At 40.9% G+C, this 18,171-nt stretch overlaps 1 protein-coding gene across 1 annotated transcript; it reads left to right on the plus strand.

Annotated features, from left to right (window-relative positions):
- The first annotated feature begins 8,759 nt into the window (after window positions 1–8,759).
- LOC146656539 (alpha-(1,3)-fucosyltransferase 7) lies at window positions 8,760–9,797 on the plus strand. Its single transcript, XM_085426802.1, has one exon. The coding sequence runs from the start codon at window positions 8,760–8,762 to the stop codon at window positions 9,795–9,797; it is 1,038 nt and encodes a 345-aa protein (XP_085282928.1).
- Window positions 9,798–18,171: the final 8,374 nt, after the last annotated feature.

Below are 18,171 nucleotides of genomic sequence, written 5' to 3' on the forward strand. Positions count from 1 at the left end.
ACATTTGGGTTACACTAATTCTTCTGCTTCCAAGATCTGCATTTGTTACAGCTGAAGATGGCATTCTTACAAAAACCTTGAATGCTGCATTTGAATGAAAGACTGTTCCTGCCTGTGACAGATGGATTGCTTTGTTGCTGTAACGGGGAAATTCTTGTTGTTTCTTGTGGTTGCTGCAGTCCTGCAATGGTCTTGGACCAGGTCTGAGTCTATGCTCTCTGGATGACTGTCTCCCTTACTGGCTCCTGGCCCTGTGTTTGAACTCGGGATTAGGTTCTGGAGGACATGCTAACTGTAAACTAGAGACTTACGCTCACACGAGTGGCAATAGGTTGTGTGACATCTGCACTGGACATATGATCTTCTGGTAGGCCTTGGTGTAATACTGTGGCTAAATCTGTCTTTGTTTTTATTGTTTATAGGTTTTAGAAAAATCGTGGCCTGGACCCACTTCGGAGGTGGGGTGCCCCCGGCCTCTCGGCCTGGGGCTCGGTCACTCAGGCACGGCTGGCTGCCGGTGGAGCTCACGGGGGCGTCACTGCAACTCCCCCTGGCTTCTGCTCCGCGGCTGCTGAGTGAGCCCTCATCTGGGACTCTCCTCAGCTCTCTCCGGGACAGTGGCGCGGCTGCCCCTCTGTTGGTCTTCCTTGGTCTCTTGTGTTCTGGGGGCCTCTGGATGTCTGGAGTTTTGATCTCCTCCATACCTGCTTCATGCCCTGGAGGACGGGGCTGTGGCCCCCCCACACCCTCTAGCAGATCATTACATGAAGGAACCTTTTAAAAACAAGCGCGTCCATGCTCACAGGTGTACACACGGGTGATCACACCCACAAACTACACCCTTTTTGGCTCCTACCTCAAAGCACACTGTGTTCTGTTGATCTTATGTGCTGCACAATAATGTTTAATATTTAGTATTTACTGTCATATTCCCATATATCATTGTGATGCTGTTTATTCTATTGCTCTTGTTCTCTTCTGCTTGTTTTCTTTCTTTCTCAACAGGTGATCCAGGAAAAGAAAAAGAGGGAAAAAAAGCAGATTTTCATTGTCTTTTCTCTCCATCTCTTTCCTCCTTTTTCTTCCCCTCTCCTTCTGTTAACTTTCTTCTGAACTTTTCTTCTTGTTTTTCTTTCCCGTCCCCGAGTCCAGTCTGGCCTGATTACAATAACTTAGAATAAAAATAACAAATAAAGATCAAATAAACTATGACAATAAGTGGACCAGTATAGCAAAAGGCCCACTTGGGAAAGCAAATCTGTTGGGCATTTTTCTTGGCCTTCAGACAATAATTCTGATTGCTACAGTGCCAGACAGGACACACAAAAAGAAAAAAAATACAAAATATGAGTAACTGTATTCTGTTACAGTTAGCGTTTAAAAGGGTGGCATTCAGAATACAGTTACTTTGTTGAAATACATGGATTGCACGGCGGTCTTTTCCTGTTTCATATATTAGGCTATGCTCTCTCTATTTTTGGTAATTCCACGCTGGTGGAAACCCAAACAAAACACGCATTAAGAGGCTCAAATGCCTGTGTCTCAATCTGCGGGTTGAGCAACTGATCACCACCTGATGGTGGATCAGATTGCGGGGGGAGGATGCTGGACAGACCTGGCGCTCCTGAATATCACACACAAGTCTCATCCCATCCACAACCTCGTTCCCTCCCCATGGAGCTGCAATCCACTGCTGTTGCTCAATGACAACTTCACCAAACTTGTATTTTCAAAATGCCTTTGTCACCATGAATCAAACAGAGAAAAAGCCATTTTCATACTCCGTGCTGGGAATGATTAAAGGCCCATCTCTGTGAGGTGATCATTTCCTTCTTTGCCCATCTGAATAAAAGCTTAATTTAAAAGATTATTTACTCACATTGCCACATTAGATCAGCGGATTGTTAGCTGTCCTTCATCTAATTTACTCGACCAATGCACAACTCCCACATAGCAAGCAGGTCTGGCCTGGATCTGGTATCAAGCCGTCACTGCTGGTTGACTTCTGGCATGATAAGACATATGTCATCCAGATATGGGCCAGGGCTGGCACTGATGCCACTGTCTATGTGCTGGCATGCCATATTTGACTCGATTATGGTTTGGTTTATGTGGCCCAGGCTCATAGAAAACAGGTCTGGCCCGGATCCGGCATCAAGCTGGCACTTCTGACTGACTGGTGTCATGACAGAGTGTATGTCAACCAGATGTGGGCCAGGTCTGGCAATGAGGTATGTCTTCTATACACACCCCCACTGGCCTGCATGTCTACAAACTACACACTAATCTTTTAAACTCCTGGGGCACTAAACAAGGTTATCCCCATTAGTTTTTGCTTTGCTGTGGTACCACTGGCAAAAACCCCTCTCTTTTGCTGGGATTTCCCTTCTGGCACCAAATTTAAATCTCTTTGTGCAGATTATCTACTCCTATATGTCCCTGATCCAAACAACTAAACCCCAGCAATCCTATCAACTCTCCAAAAATTCAGTTTAAGGCCTTGAGGTTACAACAGTCAGATTTAGGGGATTCGTTACCATGACGCTACCCTCACTTTTCTCCAAATTATTTGGCTGCTATTTCCAAAATGAAGCAGGACTTCCAAAGATGGGCAAGTCTCCCGCTCTCACTAATAAGCAGAATCAATGTTGTGAAGATGAACATTAGGAATTAGGCTCATCCTTTACTGTTTGGTGTGAAATCTTTTAAGGATCTTTATGAAGATGGTGTGTTTTGCAACTTCACTGTTTTATCCTTCAAGTTCTCCCCACTGCCCACCTACCTCTTCTGTTACTTTCAGATTACAGACGGTGCAAGATCCCTGTTTCCCATGTTACCTGCTATAGCCCCTAAGCAGATGTGGAGAAAACTCCTTTGCTCTGATGTGCATCAAAAGTCATTTGCTTCTAATGTGCACGGCAGACTCCTTCCTGTTATTTATTCCTCAACATCTAAGGTTAAATCTGCATGACTCAGCCATGACTGGTACAAGGCAGCTCTTGTCTTTCAATGCCTTCATATGCACTCAGTTCACTCTTGCACAAGTCAAGGTTTTCAGTAGCATTCACCTATCAAAAAAGGTTTACCAGTGTCATTGACCACTGCAATAAATGTCAGATTTTACATTCCAACCACTCATATGCTTTACCACTATTTCCTTGCTTACAAGTTTTGGGAACATTATCATGACACAATTTCCAAAATATTTTCTCAACACCTGACACAGTCATCCCACTTTGCTGTCTTTGGTCTCACAGTAGAACACGACTGATTCTCTATTAATCAGCTGCAGGTCTTAGCATTTTCATAAAGTTTGGCAAGATGACACCTGATCTTCTTCTGGAAGTCCAGCGGTGCTCCCTTTAACACAGTGGCTCCAAGTTCTAGTCCAAGTGATGTATTTTAGTTTATTATAACTCCACATAATCTCATAAAGTAAGCCTATTCCTTGCCCTCGCATTTTTTTGTTAATCCTGTGTTCATTGACCCTTTCTTTCTTTAAAAAGTTTAGATTATTTATGTGCTTATTGTTCTTTTTCTTTTTTCTTGGGTTGGGGTTATATATTGATGTGTGTGTGTGTGTGTGTGTGTGTGTGTGTGTGTGTGTGTGTGTGTGTGTGTGTGTGTGTGAGTTACTATTTGCTTTTGGTTTCTTTCTCAAATGAATTCCAAAATAAGAGGTGTGGTGGGTGTGGTTTATGGCTCAACTGCAAGGTGTAGTGGGTTCAGGGGCAAGTGTGAGGGGATCATCTGCAGGTCATGGCTCCCCTATTTGAGTCACATGGTGGGACCTGCAGAGGAAAGGAGCCCAGAGCGGAACATTGTGAGCTAGTGGGCAGTGTCAGCCTGAAAAAGGCAATGTGTGAATAAAGGACTGTGAAACTTTTAACACATCTCATTCAGCCAATTAACTCTAACATGTGTTAAAGAGAAAATATATCAACATACTCTGTTTGTAGTTCTTGTGCTTTAATTGCTTGTAGCGAGACAGTGCTTTACTATACTACCTGAGCACTCACAGTACAACTTACTGTGTTTTTCTCTGCACAGATTCCTCTGGATTCCTTCCTTGGGTGTGCAGAGATGTTGCCCTGAGTTTGAGAGTGTTGTTTGGATTCCAGATGTGTGGATTCCCTTCCTATCTGGACCTCTGGATCACTATTCCTCTTTGCACCATGCGTTTTTCCTGTTAAACTTTTAGTTAGGAGCCCTGTCTTTGAGTTTTGCTTTCCTCAGTGGCCTTGACATATATATATATATATATATATATATATATATATATATATATATATATATATATTAGACAACAAGGCGAGACTCGTTTGAATGCCTGTGCAACCGTTATTTTTCCTCTAAAGAACAAAACCAGTCTGCATTGTTGTTTAATTTAGCAAGAAAACTTGAAAAGAAACTTCAAAAACCATCCCAATACCCTTGATTCACTCCGCCACACTAATTCACTAATGACTCTCTGGTCTTTACCATGTGCATGAGAAACATGCCTCACCCTCTCCCAAGGTGATTTGAAAAATGGGTCGCAAAAATGGTGTCTGGTTGACTTTTTTTTTTTCAACTGGTTTATTTTTCAACTGGTGCCTTAGTGTATTTGAAATAAAATATGAATGTAGAATTACAACTTCTATACTATTAGCACAGCTCTAAAATTAATCCAAACAGTTATTGTTTCATACAGCTTTCAGACACCTTTATGATATCAGTGGGACCCTGTTGTTTGCCTCCTATACAGTGCCTCACATCAGCACTCAAAGTACACAATACATTTAGAGCTTGGTATGTACACCTCCCAACACTGTGCATCACTTAGCATGAGCAGATATGAGCATTAAGGTGAATCTTGGGTGACAGCAAGAGAAAACGAGCATTTCAAGGCAAGGGTTAGAGAATTAAGCTGATCAAAAGTATCACTGAACAGGAATACTGGGCTTCTGTGGGAAGTTTTTGCACAGTCTACCAGGTTCTGATAACTACAACTTCATAAACAATTTTAAATGTGTAAGTCAAAGCTGAGGCTGCAGAGGCACTGATGGGAGGCCACACTAAAAGGCTGAAACGGTTACATTGTGGTTGGCACATTCATTGAGCGGTGTAACCCAATGCCCCTTTTCTCTGCAGAGATACGAGAACAGGAACAGGAAGACCAGCTTGTGGTTTACGAATCGAAAATCAGCAATGGAAATGTTTTTGACTCCACTGGTGGCTGTGCTAGTTCTGCAAAACAGAATGCATGAGTGATTTAAGAAATAACTAAATGAGTGTAAAACTGGGTGGTATTGGTGGCAGATGTCTGTGGTAACTCTAAAACCAGCTGAGTGCGAGCGTAAACACACCACACTGAGAGTCAGGTGAATGTTAATACAATAAATCATCAGCTCTGCCCTCATGTGTTCATCTGAAATTACTTCATGATAAATGATAGTGTTTGTTTCTGCTGATGGCTGATCAATTAATCATGCAGATTAACAGCCACACCCGTCGCCCACACTCTGTGTGTGAGGCAAGAAATGAGTCACAGGATTTGGCATAGGCAGGGTTTCCTTTATGTTCTTTAGATTGAGCAGGAAAAAGCTTCACCAGCTGCAGACTGCTTGGTATGGTACCCAGGTAAGCAGCACAAACTTGTTTTGATTTGTTTTCAGCTGCTAGACTGTCTTTGCTTATTATAATCATGAAATATGGCAGTTTGTGTGTTCAGATGCATGAAAAATGGGGAAAAAGGGTTTCCTTTTTCTCTCTCTTGAAACTGTTCTGTTCTTAGACGCATGTTTGTGGTGTTCCCAGCTGTCACTGTGCCACTTTCATTTCAGTAGACTGCTGTTTAACAAATATATGAAAGTGATCAGAAAAGGAATGAAATATAGTCAGAAATAATTACCTTGACGTTTTAATTATTCGATGAATATTTGATTATTATTAAAAGAAATGCTGGCATTTAAAAAAATGAAACCTAAACATTTCTGTAGCAGCTACAGTGTGTGTAATGAACATACTGCAGGAGCAGAACGATGACAGGGGTTGTGTACACACAGGTGCAGCGTTCGATACTGTCGACCATAATATCCTATTAGAGCGATTAGAACATGCTGTAGGTATTACAGGTACTGCACTGCAGTGGTTTGTATCATATCTATCTAATAGACTCCAGTTTGTGCATGTAAATGGAGAGTCCTCTTCACACACTGAGGTTAATTATGGAGTTCCACAGGGTTCAGTGCTAGGACCAATTCTGTTTACATTATACATGCTTCCCTTAGGCAGCATCATTAGAAGACATAGCATACATTTACACTGCTATGCTGATGACACCCAGCTCTGCCCCTGAAAAGCTTAGAAATATGGTATCTAAGCAGATTCTTACTCTGGATGGCATTACCTTGGCCTCCAGTAACGCTGTGAGGAACCTTGGAGTCATTTTTGACCAGGACATGTCCTTCAATGCACATATTAAACAAATATGTAAGACTGCTTTCTTCCATTTGCGCAACATCTCTAAAGTTAGAAATATCCTGTCTCAGAGTGACGCTGAAAAACTAGTTCATGCATTTTTATTTACTGGCTTTTAATACAGCATGAGAGTTATTTGTTAATTCATAGTTGGTGTTTGCTTTTAATACTCTAAGTTGTTTTATTATGTATGTTGTATTCTTGTACAGCACTTTGGTCAACGCTCCTGTTGTAATTAAATGTGCTATATAAATAATTAAACTATTAAACTATTAAACTATGCATTTATTACTTCCAGGCTGGGCGACTGTAATTCATTATTATCAGGAAGTCCTAAAAACTCCCTGAAAAGCCTTCAGCTGATCCAAAATGCTGCAGCAAGAGTCCTGACAGGGACTAGAAAGAGAGAGCAGATTTCTCCTGTTTTGGCTTCCTGTTAAATCCAGAATTCAAAATCCTGCTCCTCACATACAAGGTCTTAAATAATCAGGCCCCATCTTATCTTAATGACCTTGTAGTACCATATCACCCTATCAGAGCACTTCGCTCTCGCTCTGCAGGCCTACTTGTTGTTCCTAGAGTATTTAAAAGTAGAATGGGAGGCAGAGCCTTCAGTTTTCAGGCCCCTCTTCTGTGGAACCAGCTTCCAGTTTGGATTCAGGAGACAGACACTATCTCTACTTTCAAGATCAGGCTTCAAACTTTCCTTTTTGCTAAAGCATATAGTTAGCAGTGTTGGGAAGGTTACTTTTAAAATGTATTCCATTACAGAATACAGAATACATGCCCCAAAATGTATTCTGTAACGTATTCCGTTACGTTACTCAATGAGAGTAACGTATTCTGAATACTTTGGATTACTTAATATATTATCGTGCTTTTTACAACAACGTGAATGTACTATTGCTGGGTGATTTATTACTGTTACTGAAGGTCCGCGACTCCGAACTGTAGTAAAGGGACCTCTGACTAATACGGCGGGGTCCCTGTCGGCTCGTAGCCGAAAAATAGCTTTACTTTGTTGTGTGGGTCAACTTTTCTGGCGAGAGACAGAGAGAGGCGTTGAAAGGCTGCTCCAACGGAACTTATTGTTTTCGGAGGAAAACAGGAACACGGTGTACAGTCGAGTCTTAACAGCTTACTTACAACTGGGCTCGTCAGGCACTCTTCTTGGCTGCAGTGGTTATTATTATATTTACATGCTTCCAGCTCCCGTTTTTCCTCGATGACAACTCGTACCTTTCCACTCCCCTTTTTCTCCCTCCTCGCGCTCACAGACCCATAACGTGTATGGCAGTCCATTCTCCCTGCAGCACGGACTACACTGCCCATGATGCTACATTCTTTAGAGCTATGCTTGTAGCCTTCTGCCTGTTAGCTTAGCACAACAACAACAACAACGAAAAGGCGCTCTCTCACCCAGGAAACACACAGTCGCAGAGAGAGAGAGAGAGAGCGTCACCCTGTAACCATGGCAACCGTAACGCTGCCGCCTGGAACAACAGAACGTAGCTGTCAAACAAAACCCAAACAGTCCTGACCCGCGACAAAATGAAACAGGAAAGTACCGCAGTGTAATCCATTTATTTCAACAAAGTAACTGTATTCTGAATACCACCTTTTTAAACGGTAACTGTAACGGAATACAGTTACTCATATTTTGTATTTTAAATACGTAACGGCGGTACATGTATTCCGTTACTCCCCAACACTGATAGTTAGGGTTGGACCAGGTGACCCTGAATCCTCCCTTAGTTATGCTGCAATAGGTGTAGGCTGCTGCATTGAATCATATCTGTTATTAACCTCTGTCTCTCTTCCACAGCATGTCTTTATCCTGTCTTCCTTCTCTCACCCCAACCAATCACAGCAGATGGCCCCGCCCCTCCCTGAGCCTGGTTCTGCTGGAGGTTTCTTCCTGTTAAAAGGGAGTTTTTCCTTCCCACTGTCGCCAAAGTGCTGCTCATAGGGGTCATATGATTGTTGGGTTTTCTCTGTATCTATGAAGCGCGTTGAGGCGAATTTTGTTGTGATTTGGTGCTATATAAATAAAATTGAATTGAACAGGTGTCATGTACGAACAGCAATTTTCCATATTAGATCTAAAATAAAATAAAATGAAACTGTTGCTACATGCCTGCCACAGTTTCTGTCTTGGTTGATTACATCTTGCCCATGTGCAGTTCCTGCACTGATGAGAGTGTGTGAAAGTAATATTTCTGATCTACCCTTCCTTCCCTTTTAGTGTTCCATACCATTGATCGGTGGCCCTTTGACCTGGAATACACCCAGCAGCCATGACAACATCTGGTCCCAGGGCCTGCTTTATTCTCACCTTGCATGTCGTCATTTTTCTCTCACTGCTGTTCTACAACAGCTTCTTGACCCACCGCGAGCTGCAGAGTTACCCCAACGGTGCTCATGGAGACATCAGGATTCTGGTGTGGCACTGGCCGTTTGGCCGCTCCTACAGTCTGGACGGGAACAAATGCCTCAAGATGTATAACATCAGCCGTTGTTTACTCACTGATGACAGAGCTGACTTCTCTGCTGCCGACGTGGTTGTGTTCCACCACTATGAGCTGAGCAGAGGTCTTTCATCTGTGCCCCTACACCTGGATCGACCTACGTCTCAGCACTGGGTGTGGATGTCCTTGGAACCTCCTGTCAATAATGTGAACCTCACACATTTCAACGGCCTCTTTAACTGGACGATGAGCTACAGGCGTGATGCAGACATATCCATTCCTTATGGGCAAACAATGCTGGGAGGTGATAATCTAAGTTTTCCAGCTGCTCCAAATCGCTCCTGCTTTGCCAGCTGGGTGGTCAGCAAATACAAGCCTCAACAGACTCGGGCTGCTTTTTATCAAAGACTAAAGAAGCATATCCCCATAGAGGTGTATGGCAGGTGGAACAAGAAACCCTTGCCAGACAAGAAGCTTTTGCCCACCATTTCAAACTGTCTGTTCTACCTTTCTTTTGAGAACTCTGAGAAAAAAGACTACATCAGTGAGAAACTCTGGAGGAACGCTTTTCAAGCAGGGGCTGTACCAGTGGTTCTCGGCCCCAACAAGGCCACCTACGAAGCCATGACCCCCCCACATTCCTTTATCCATGTAGCTGATTTCAATAGCCCAGCTGATCTGGCAACATATCTGAAGGTTTTGTCTGCAGACAGGCAGGCCTATGAGAAATACTTGGAGTGGCACAACACCTACCGAATTAAAACCTACAGTGACTGGAGAGAAAGGCTGTGTCAGATCTGTGTCAGGTATCCCAGTTTACCAGCCAGGAAAGTCTACCACGACCTGGACAGCTGGGTGAACGGCTAGTGTCTGATTTCTTCACCAAAGGTTTCAGACTGCGGATTCTGCTGAGTTTCCACATGCAAATGTAAAATGCAGAACACTTGAAGTACAGTGGAAGAGAATTTGTTGCACAGTCAGTTAATTTTGGTAAACGGTGAGAAACTGCAAGTTGAAGCAGATGGGTAGGTTGCTAATAATCACGTTACACATGTTCGAACTACAGGTAAACGTGCCACTGAACAAGAAGCACGGTTTTTGTTAGTACTGACTGCTGGTGTGCAGTATCGTCTCAAAGGACATGAGCGATGGCAGATACACACTACAGATACATTTCATTACATGGTACCAGACTGAAATAATAATTCAGGGCTCCATGCTGGGCCACTGTGTTTTATTTAGGGCTATTCTTTGTGAGCAGTAGCAGATATTCTCCTGCCACTGCTGGACATTTCTCTGCTGTTTATCAGAATATTGGTGCCCCTTCCTTGGAAGGCGCATTAACATTTGCTTACTTTGTTCAATGCCACTTGTTCAAATGTTCTTGATGTTCCTTAGTGCACTAGACCTAAAACTGATCGCTGGTTACACGATGTCACTCGGGCCTCAGAAGGACGTGCAGGAAAGCGGAAAGAAAATGGAAAAAAGATCAACTCCAGATCTCCTTTCATATGTTAGGAGGAGCCCTGTTTCTTTATCAGGATGCTGTTCGAAAAGCAAAACTAAGTATTTATCAGATATCATCTCTAACTACAGCTACACGCCCTGTGTCTTATTCAACATCATTAATTCTGTTGTCAACCCTCCACTCACCACACATTCACCCATTTCCCCAAAAACAATCAGTTCTGTCTCTAAACTCCCCTTCCTGTCCAAAATCCTGGAAAAAGCTCCAGATTAATGACATCTCAGAAACATTCAGCCTGGTTTTAAAGCGCTACATAGCACCGAGCTTGTGCTTTTAAACGTTTTTAATGATCTTTTATTAATTGCTGACTCTGGTAACTCTGCTATTTTAGTGCTTTTAGATCTAAGTGCGGCATTTGATACAGTGGATCATGGGATTCTCTTATCATGACTGGAGAGCTGTGTGGGTATTAAAGGAACTGCATGGTTCAGATCTTATTTAACTGATAGAAGTTTTTCTGTCAGGTTTGGTGGCTCTTCATCCTCATGATGAAGGCTCTAAAAGTTTTGCTAGACGGCCTTGCCCATATGGAAAAGAAATAGTAAAAACTTACATGATTTACTCATGAAAGTGGCCACTTTCTCATTACTTTCATATATTGTTCCAGTAAGTATCCAAAACATACAAGTTTCATTATATAATTTTTCAAGGGATCTTACATCTGTTTTCACTCTTGTATGCTTTTCATACAAGTTTCACACAAGACGGAACAAACTTTATAAGGTTTATAAATATCTTTTCCATATGGGTGATGACATTAAATCATGGTTTGCATTAAATCTTTTGAATGTAAATGATCAAAAAACTGAGATTGAACTATTTGGACCTTCTGAGCCTCACTCTTCTCTTAAGGTTGACCTTGGTGCTCTGGAAAGTCCAGAGGTCCCTTTGCAAAGAATCTTCGAGTGTTCTTTGATGACAGTTTTTCATTTGAGAAAAAATAAATTCTGAACATTTTGTCATTTGCTGACTTTGAGAAAGTGATCCATGCATTTACTTCATCCAGGCTTGATGCCTGTAATATTTTGGTATCAGCCAGGCTCTGCTCTCGTCTTCAGCTGGTTCAGAACGCTGCAGCCCGACTCTTGACAGGCTCTCGTAAACACAACCACATTTCCCCGGTCTTGCTTCGTTGACACTGGCTTCCAGTACGTTGTAGAATTGATTTTAACATTTTATTGCTTGTTTTTAAATCTCTAAATGGATTAGCTCCATCATACCTCTCTGATCTGGTAACTAAAAATACTCCAAACAGAACTCTCAGGCAGCTGATAAGTTGCTTCTAGCTGTCCCTGGCAGCAGGCTAAAACACAGAGGAGATCGGGGCGATCGCTGCGCCCAAACTTTGGATCATCTTCATATTAGGATCTCTCCCACACTCGACATTTTTAAAACCTTTCTGAAAACACATTTTTACTGAGTGTTGTTTTGTTCTTTGTGTGTTTGATCTACTTTTCACTTTTTTACTATGTACAGCACGCTGGCCAACCTGTGTTGTTTTCAAATGTGCTTATAAATAAATTGATTGATTGATTGTGTGGTTTAAAAGAATTCACCTTAATGGTATTATTGGATGTCTGCTATGTAATAATAAAATGAGAGTGCCATCAGTTAAATATGCATTTTTCGTCTTTTTGGCATTTGATGACAATTTTAATGGCAAATGGAGCTGGAGAGTGTCGCTGTTTGTACAAAAGATGCACGGGCAGAACAACCGGACATTTTTAACATATGTTGTTATTAACGTGATAATTTCCAGTTTGAAATACTGAAAATGATGTGTGTGTCTGATAGACGAGTCTGTCTTAACACAGAGTTTTCAAGGTGTGTGAAGGCCACCATCCAATCAGCCAGAGTATATGTGTACATATGTGGAAATATCAGAATGAAACAGAACATAGACACAAATAGGCTGTGTCTATTTTTTGTGTTTTTAGCTGACTTGCTCTCTGTACTTCAACATTTAGCTGCATCTGTTTTTTAAACTCTCATTTTCACCACCGTTCCACTGACACAGACACGATTTGCTGAGAGACGAAGGATGACACGGACTAATTTGGTGCTGGTTGGAGCTTCCGTTTAAAGTTGTATTGAATGTTTCTAAAGCATGCTATGATATGCAGGGTTTTCACACGGTTTGGTGCATTTGCTCTGTGAACGAGGTCCATTGTCTCGCTGCAGTGTGAACCGTTTTTCACAAGATGCAAAGCAGAATGTGAAGCATTTCTCTGAAGCATAAAGTGCCACTTCCTCCTGATGAGGGTGGAGTTGATTCAGTGTCCAAATCTCTACATCATCAAAAACTTGGTGCTCGGCTCTTTCTTTGTGAAATGCCGGTTTGTCACAAGTCAAGTCAGCCAGTGATTGTTAGTTATTGGATGAATAAAGAGAATAACAAACAATGAAAATGTGGTGTGTGTTATTTCAGCGATAGATGTGATGGGTGCGTCGATGACTGAGATAAAAGCATGTGGTTTCACACTCAGATCTACCCCTCACTAATTCAAACTCTCTGTGTGGAGGTTGGGACAAAAACCTCAGAGTCGAGACTTCATTATACCACAACATCACTGCGGGCATGTTTCACCCCCTGTGGTTTCATCTTCTATGAGTGTCTGAGTTTCTGTTTTTAATGTGATGATCTTTTAAAATGACTACAATTAATACAAATGGCCCATCAACATCATGGGTGAGGTATATACAAATAAACAATACACTTCAAATAAAATTGCCAAGAGCAGCTGGTAAGAGTCTTATAGTATAATATATATGTCCCAGTGTTTTGAGTTTTACATTATTATTGGACTTTGATTTTGTCATCATTTATCATTTCTAGTCTTTTGTTACAATGTTACAGTTCTTAGTCTTCTGGTTCTGTCTCTGTGGGCCATGGTTGTGGTCGATCCTGTCAGCTGTATCCCCTTGTGAAGTCAGCGCCTCTGTGTTATGTTTCCTGTTTTACTTTGAAAGTCTATGTCTTATGTCAGTGCTTCTGGTTTTGCTTCCCTTGTTCTGTTCAGTTTGTTTCTATTTAGTTTGAATGCTTGTATTTATAAATTGGTTTATCTTCACATAAAACCACCCTCTACAATGGATATACTTATGAATTGGAGTGTTATATGGAATTCCACATTGTAACATTTTTTTTTTCATACTTTAATTACATTTATGCACATATTACAATCTCTCGTTGGGAGACAACATTAGTGCAACAACATCTTGAAAAGGTTGAATAAGAAACCAAACGAAAAAAAACCCAAAACAAAACAAAACAAAAACACATATATACATATACATAAATATATGAAGGCCATTTTTATGACATATAACAGTTTCCTTTCTGCGAACACTTTAACATACATGTGGCTTACTTAGTACACCAAAATCACAATCATTCAAAGGATAGAGGTTCAGTCCCATTGTCGCATATCAAAGCAGCCTCTTTACATGAATCCCTCAGTAATTCTAAAGATGACAAAAAAGATTTTAATTCAATTTTCAATACAGTTAGGGAAGGTCTTTTACTTTGCCATTTGCATTTGTGTATGTGGTATTTGCCCATAATTATCACCACCTTGTGTAGCATGGACAGTTCCTTAGATGGATCACCATTATTATATAAAACTTGTGTTAGAGTCAGTGGGGTCATCCCATCTATTCTTATACTCAACCAGTCTACTAAATCTTGCCAAAAGTCAGTTGTTACTGAGCAGGAAAAAAACAAATGATCAATACTTTCCACCTTTTTTGAACAAAATCCACATGGCTCTACCTCAAACCCAAACCTTTTTTTAAGCATTTCAGCTGCTGGGTAATATCCATTAATTATTTTAAATTGCATTTCTTTGACTTTGGGGGGGATAGGCCATTTTAAAAAGTGCGTATATTTGTTCGTTAATTCCACATTGTAACATGGATAGACAGACAGATTTCAAAACAGCCAGCTGGAATGTTAAAGGGTTGAATAACGGGATTAAGAGGAAGAAAATATTAACATATCTAAAGTTACCAAGAGTTGATATAGCCTTTATTTAAGAAATGCACATGTGTAAGTCAGAAGCCTTAAAACTTAAATGTTCCTGGGCAGGTAAAGTCTTTTCCAGTCCTGGAGCTGGTAAAAGTAGGGCAGTGTCGGTTCTGATTCATAAAGCAGTTAGCTTTACTGAAACAAAAGTAATAACAGATAAGGAAGGTAGATTTATATTGGCCCTAACTACTGGACACACCAATAATTTTATGTAATATCTATGCACCTAATGCGGACATACCCGCCTTTTTTCATAACCTGTCACAGTATCTTTTGGAATTAGAAGTGCACAAATAGTGGTAGGAGGAGATTTTAATCAAATACTGGATCAAGACCTAGATAGATCACTTAGGAGAGGCACAGAGAGTAAATCTGTAGTTGCCACAAGGCAGATGACCTCAGATTTAGGTCTGAATGATATTTGGCAGACAATGCATCCAGAAGGCAGGGAATACTCCTTCTACTCTCCGCCTCATAATGTTTATACTAGAATCGACTACTTTCTTATTTCTGAAGCCTTAGTGAATAACTCTATAGATTCAAGTGTTGGTAATATAGTAATTTCGGACCATGCGCCAAGTTTTCTATGTCTTGGAAATATTTTACAGATCCCCCAAAGCCGCAGATGGCATTTAAATGTGTCCTTAATTAAAGACTCTGGGTTTATTAAATTGATAAGAGATGAAATACAATTCTACAAACAGACAAATAATCGAGAGGACACTACATTGGCTACTTGGTGGGATGCTATGAAGGCATACTTAAGGGGGAGGATAATTTCTTACGCTCCCTTTAAAAAGAAGGCAGCTAACAAGAATATTATTAAGTTAGAAGCCAAATTAAAGGCACTTGAGGCAGTACATTCCCACACAAAAGACAGAGTTACGTTGAATAAAATTGTTAAAGTTAAATATAAGTTGAATGTACTGTACAACAGAAAGGCAGAATACGCTTTATTTCGCATTAATCAAGCATATTGGGAAATGGGAGAAAAGCCGAGTCGCTTATTAGCATACCGTCTTAAACAGAAAGACAGTATGAACCATATCCCAGGCATACGGCAATCACATGGGGTTATTTCAGCTTCTATTAGACATATAAATGATGGATTCAGGGCCTTTTACAATAATCTTTATTCTACACAAGGTAGTTTAGATGAACAGAAATTCGAAGCATTCTTTACTGATTTAAACCTGCCACAGCTTTCCACTACTGACCAGCAGATTATAGATGCTCCAATTACAGTGGAGGAGATTACCCGTGCAATTAACAGTATGCCACTTAATACAGCTCCAGGATTAGACGGGTTACCATTGGATTTCTATAGAGCATTTGAAGATATGTTAAGTCCCCTTTTGCTCGATGTTTATAATGAGGCGTTCAAAGTAGGCTCATTACCTCAGTCAATGCACTCTGGACTTATAACATTTATTCTTAAAACTGGGAAAGACCCTTTAGACCCAGGTGGTTACCGCCCCATATCTTTGCTGAATTCTGACCAAAAAATCTTGGCAAAGGTCTTAGCGGGCCGATTAAAAGCAGTAATGGCGAAAACAATTCATGCAGACCAATCTGGTTTTGTTCTAAACCGCTATGGTTCAGATAATATTAGGCGGTTGGTTAATTTGCAAAATGATGTATATGATTCAGTATATCCAACAGTGGCCCTATCGCTGGATCCTGCAAAAGCTTTTGATTGTGTTGAGTGGGATTATCTGTTTAAGACATTAGAAAAGTTTGGTTTTGGTGACAATTTTATCAGGTAGATAAAGATATTATATGATTCGCCTTCAGTGCGAGTATTGACGAATGGGCTCATATCAGACCTATTCCTTTTACAGAGATCCACAAGACGGGGTTGTCCCCTTAGCCCCGGGCTTTTTCTAATTGCTATAGAGCCTCTGGCACAAAAACTGAGAAATAATGTAAATATATTTGGAATTTTGATGGGTAATAGTCAACATAAGCTTCTATTATATGCAGATGATATGTTGTTACTTATGACCCAGCCTGGGAAGTCAGTTCCAGCCCTATTAGAATGTATAGAAAGCTTTACGCTGCTTTCAGGGTATCACGTCAACTGGGATAAATCAGAGGCAATGCCTATGTCAGGACACTGCCCCCATACTTTATTTAAACAGTGGGAGTTTCGGTGGTCCGTGAATGGTTTGAGGTATTTGGGGATACAAATTCCCTCGGATTACACTAAGATGGTTCGAGCAAATATGGAGCCAATGATTGAAAGAATAAAAATGGAATTTGGTAGATGGTCCAGAGTGCGTCTCACAATATGGGGTAAAATTAGTTGTATTAAGATGATGACTGCACCCATGATCTTTTATATTTTATCTAATATTCCATTACACATTCCAGATAAGTATTTCAAAGATCTAGACTTTTTGATCCGGCAGTAGCTCCCCGCATCGTTTAAGTATTAAGAAACTTCAAGCGAGTGCAAAACAAGGACGTTTTTCATTGCCTAATTTCCAATGGTATTATTGGGTGATGAACGTGAAACAACTTAGAGCTTGGTTACCTACTGCGCCAGTTAAACCCATCTGGTCCCATATAGAGACGGAAGTTAATGGCGGTATTTCTCCTTGGAGGGAGCTGTTTGATACCAGTCATAAAACTAACCATCCTATAATTGCAAATGTGAAGACATTGTGGTGTAAATTACATAGGGCAGGTCGCTGGGACATTATTAAATCACCTTCGGCAACCTTATGGGAGAATAAAAGAATTTTAATTGGAGGGACATCGGTTGACTGGCTACAGTGGCGTAAAGCAGGCATCCTTAATGCATCAGATTTATTTGACTGTGGGACCAAATGTTTTTTAAGCTTTGATAAAATTGTGGAGTTATATAAGTTGAAGCGTAATCAATTCTGGAGATATGTCCAAATACATAGTTCATTATCGAAGTGGCTGGGAACCCCCTTGAGTTGTCCTGTGGGCGGCCCTGTGGAAGTCCTGCTCTCAAGATCCCCCTTGGGTAAAGGCATCACCACTAAGATTTATCACTTATTGCAAGAACGGTCAGCTCACCCTCTCCTGAAAGTTAAGGGCTACTGGGCCCAGGACATGGCATTGGACATATCTTCAGTTGAACAGGATTCATGTTTTCAAAATTTTAATACTACGTATAAAGAAAAGTAGATTTATTCAACTTAAGATAATCCATAGGTGGCATCGAACACCACAACAATTGTATAAATGGAACCTGGCCTCTACGGACGAATGTTGGAGATGTAATGGTCAAAATGCCTCGATTTTACATATCTTATGGAGCTGTTCGGCACTTCGGGATTGGTGGGAAAACATAATGGAGGTAATTTTCAGTGTTTTAAAAAGGAGATTTGGTATCTCACCAAAACTGTCCATACTTGGTATAACCACAGAACTTTCTGATGGAGATTTTTCCATTTATACGAAAAGATGGATTATTCTGGCTCTCACTACGGCCAAACGGGTGCTGCTAAGACATTGGCGGAAAAAGAGCCCCCCTCCTTATGAAGAGTGGCTAAAGACAATGGCTAAGTTGGCGTCTTACGAAAAAGTGGCTTATGGTTTATTAGATAAATTGCATCAATATGATTGTATTTGGCCCTTTACATGCTGGCTTTCTGTAACTTGAAGAACAGGAGTAATGACAGAGTGGTGGTGTGGGGATTGGTGCGCGAAGA

The sequence above is a fragment of the Rhamphochromis longiceps genome, linkage group LG12 (assembly GCF_057381845.1).
Source record: "Rhamphochromis longiceps isolate RC_006_pf linkage group LG12, R_longiceps_female_GT1.1, whole genome shotgun sequence".
Classification (NCBI taxonomy): Eukaryota; Metazoa; Chordata; class Actinopteri; order Cichliformes; family Cichlidae; genus Rhamphochromis; species Rhamphochromis longiceps.

Excerpts from the sequence above, each read along its gene's own strand:
- LOC146656539 (XM_085426802.1), top strand. The coding sequence starts at position 8,760 with ATGACAACATCTGGTCCCAGGGCCTGCTTTATTCTCACCTTGCATGTC.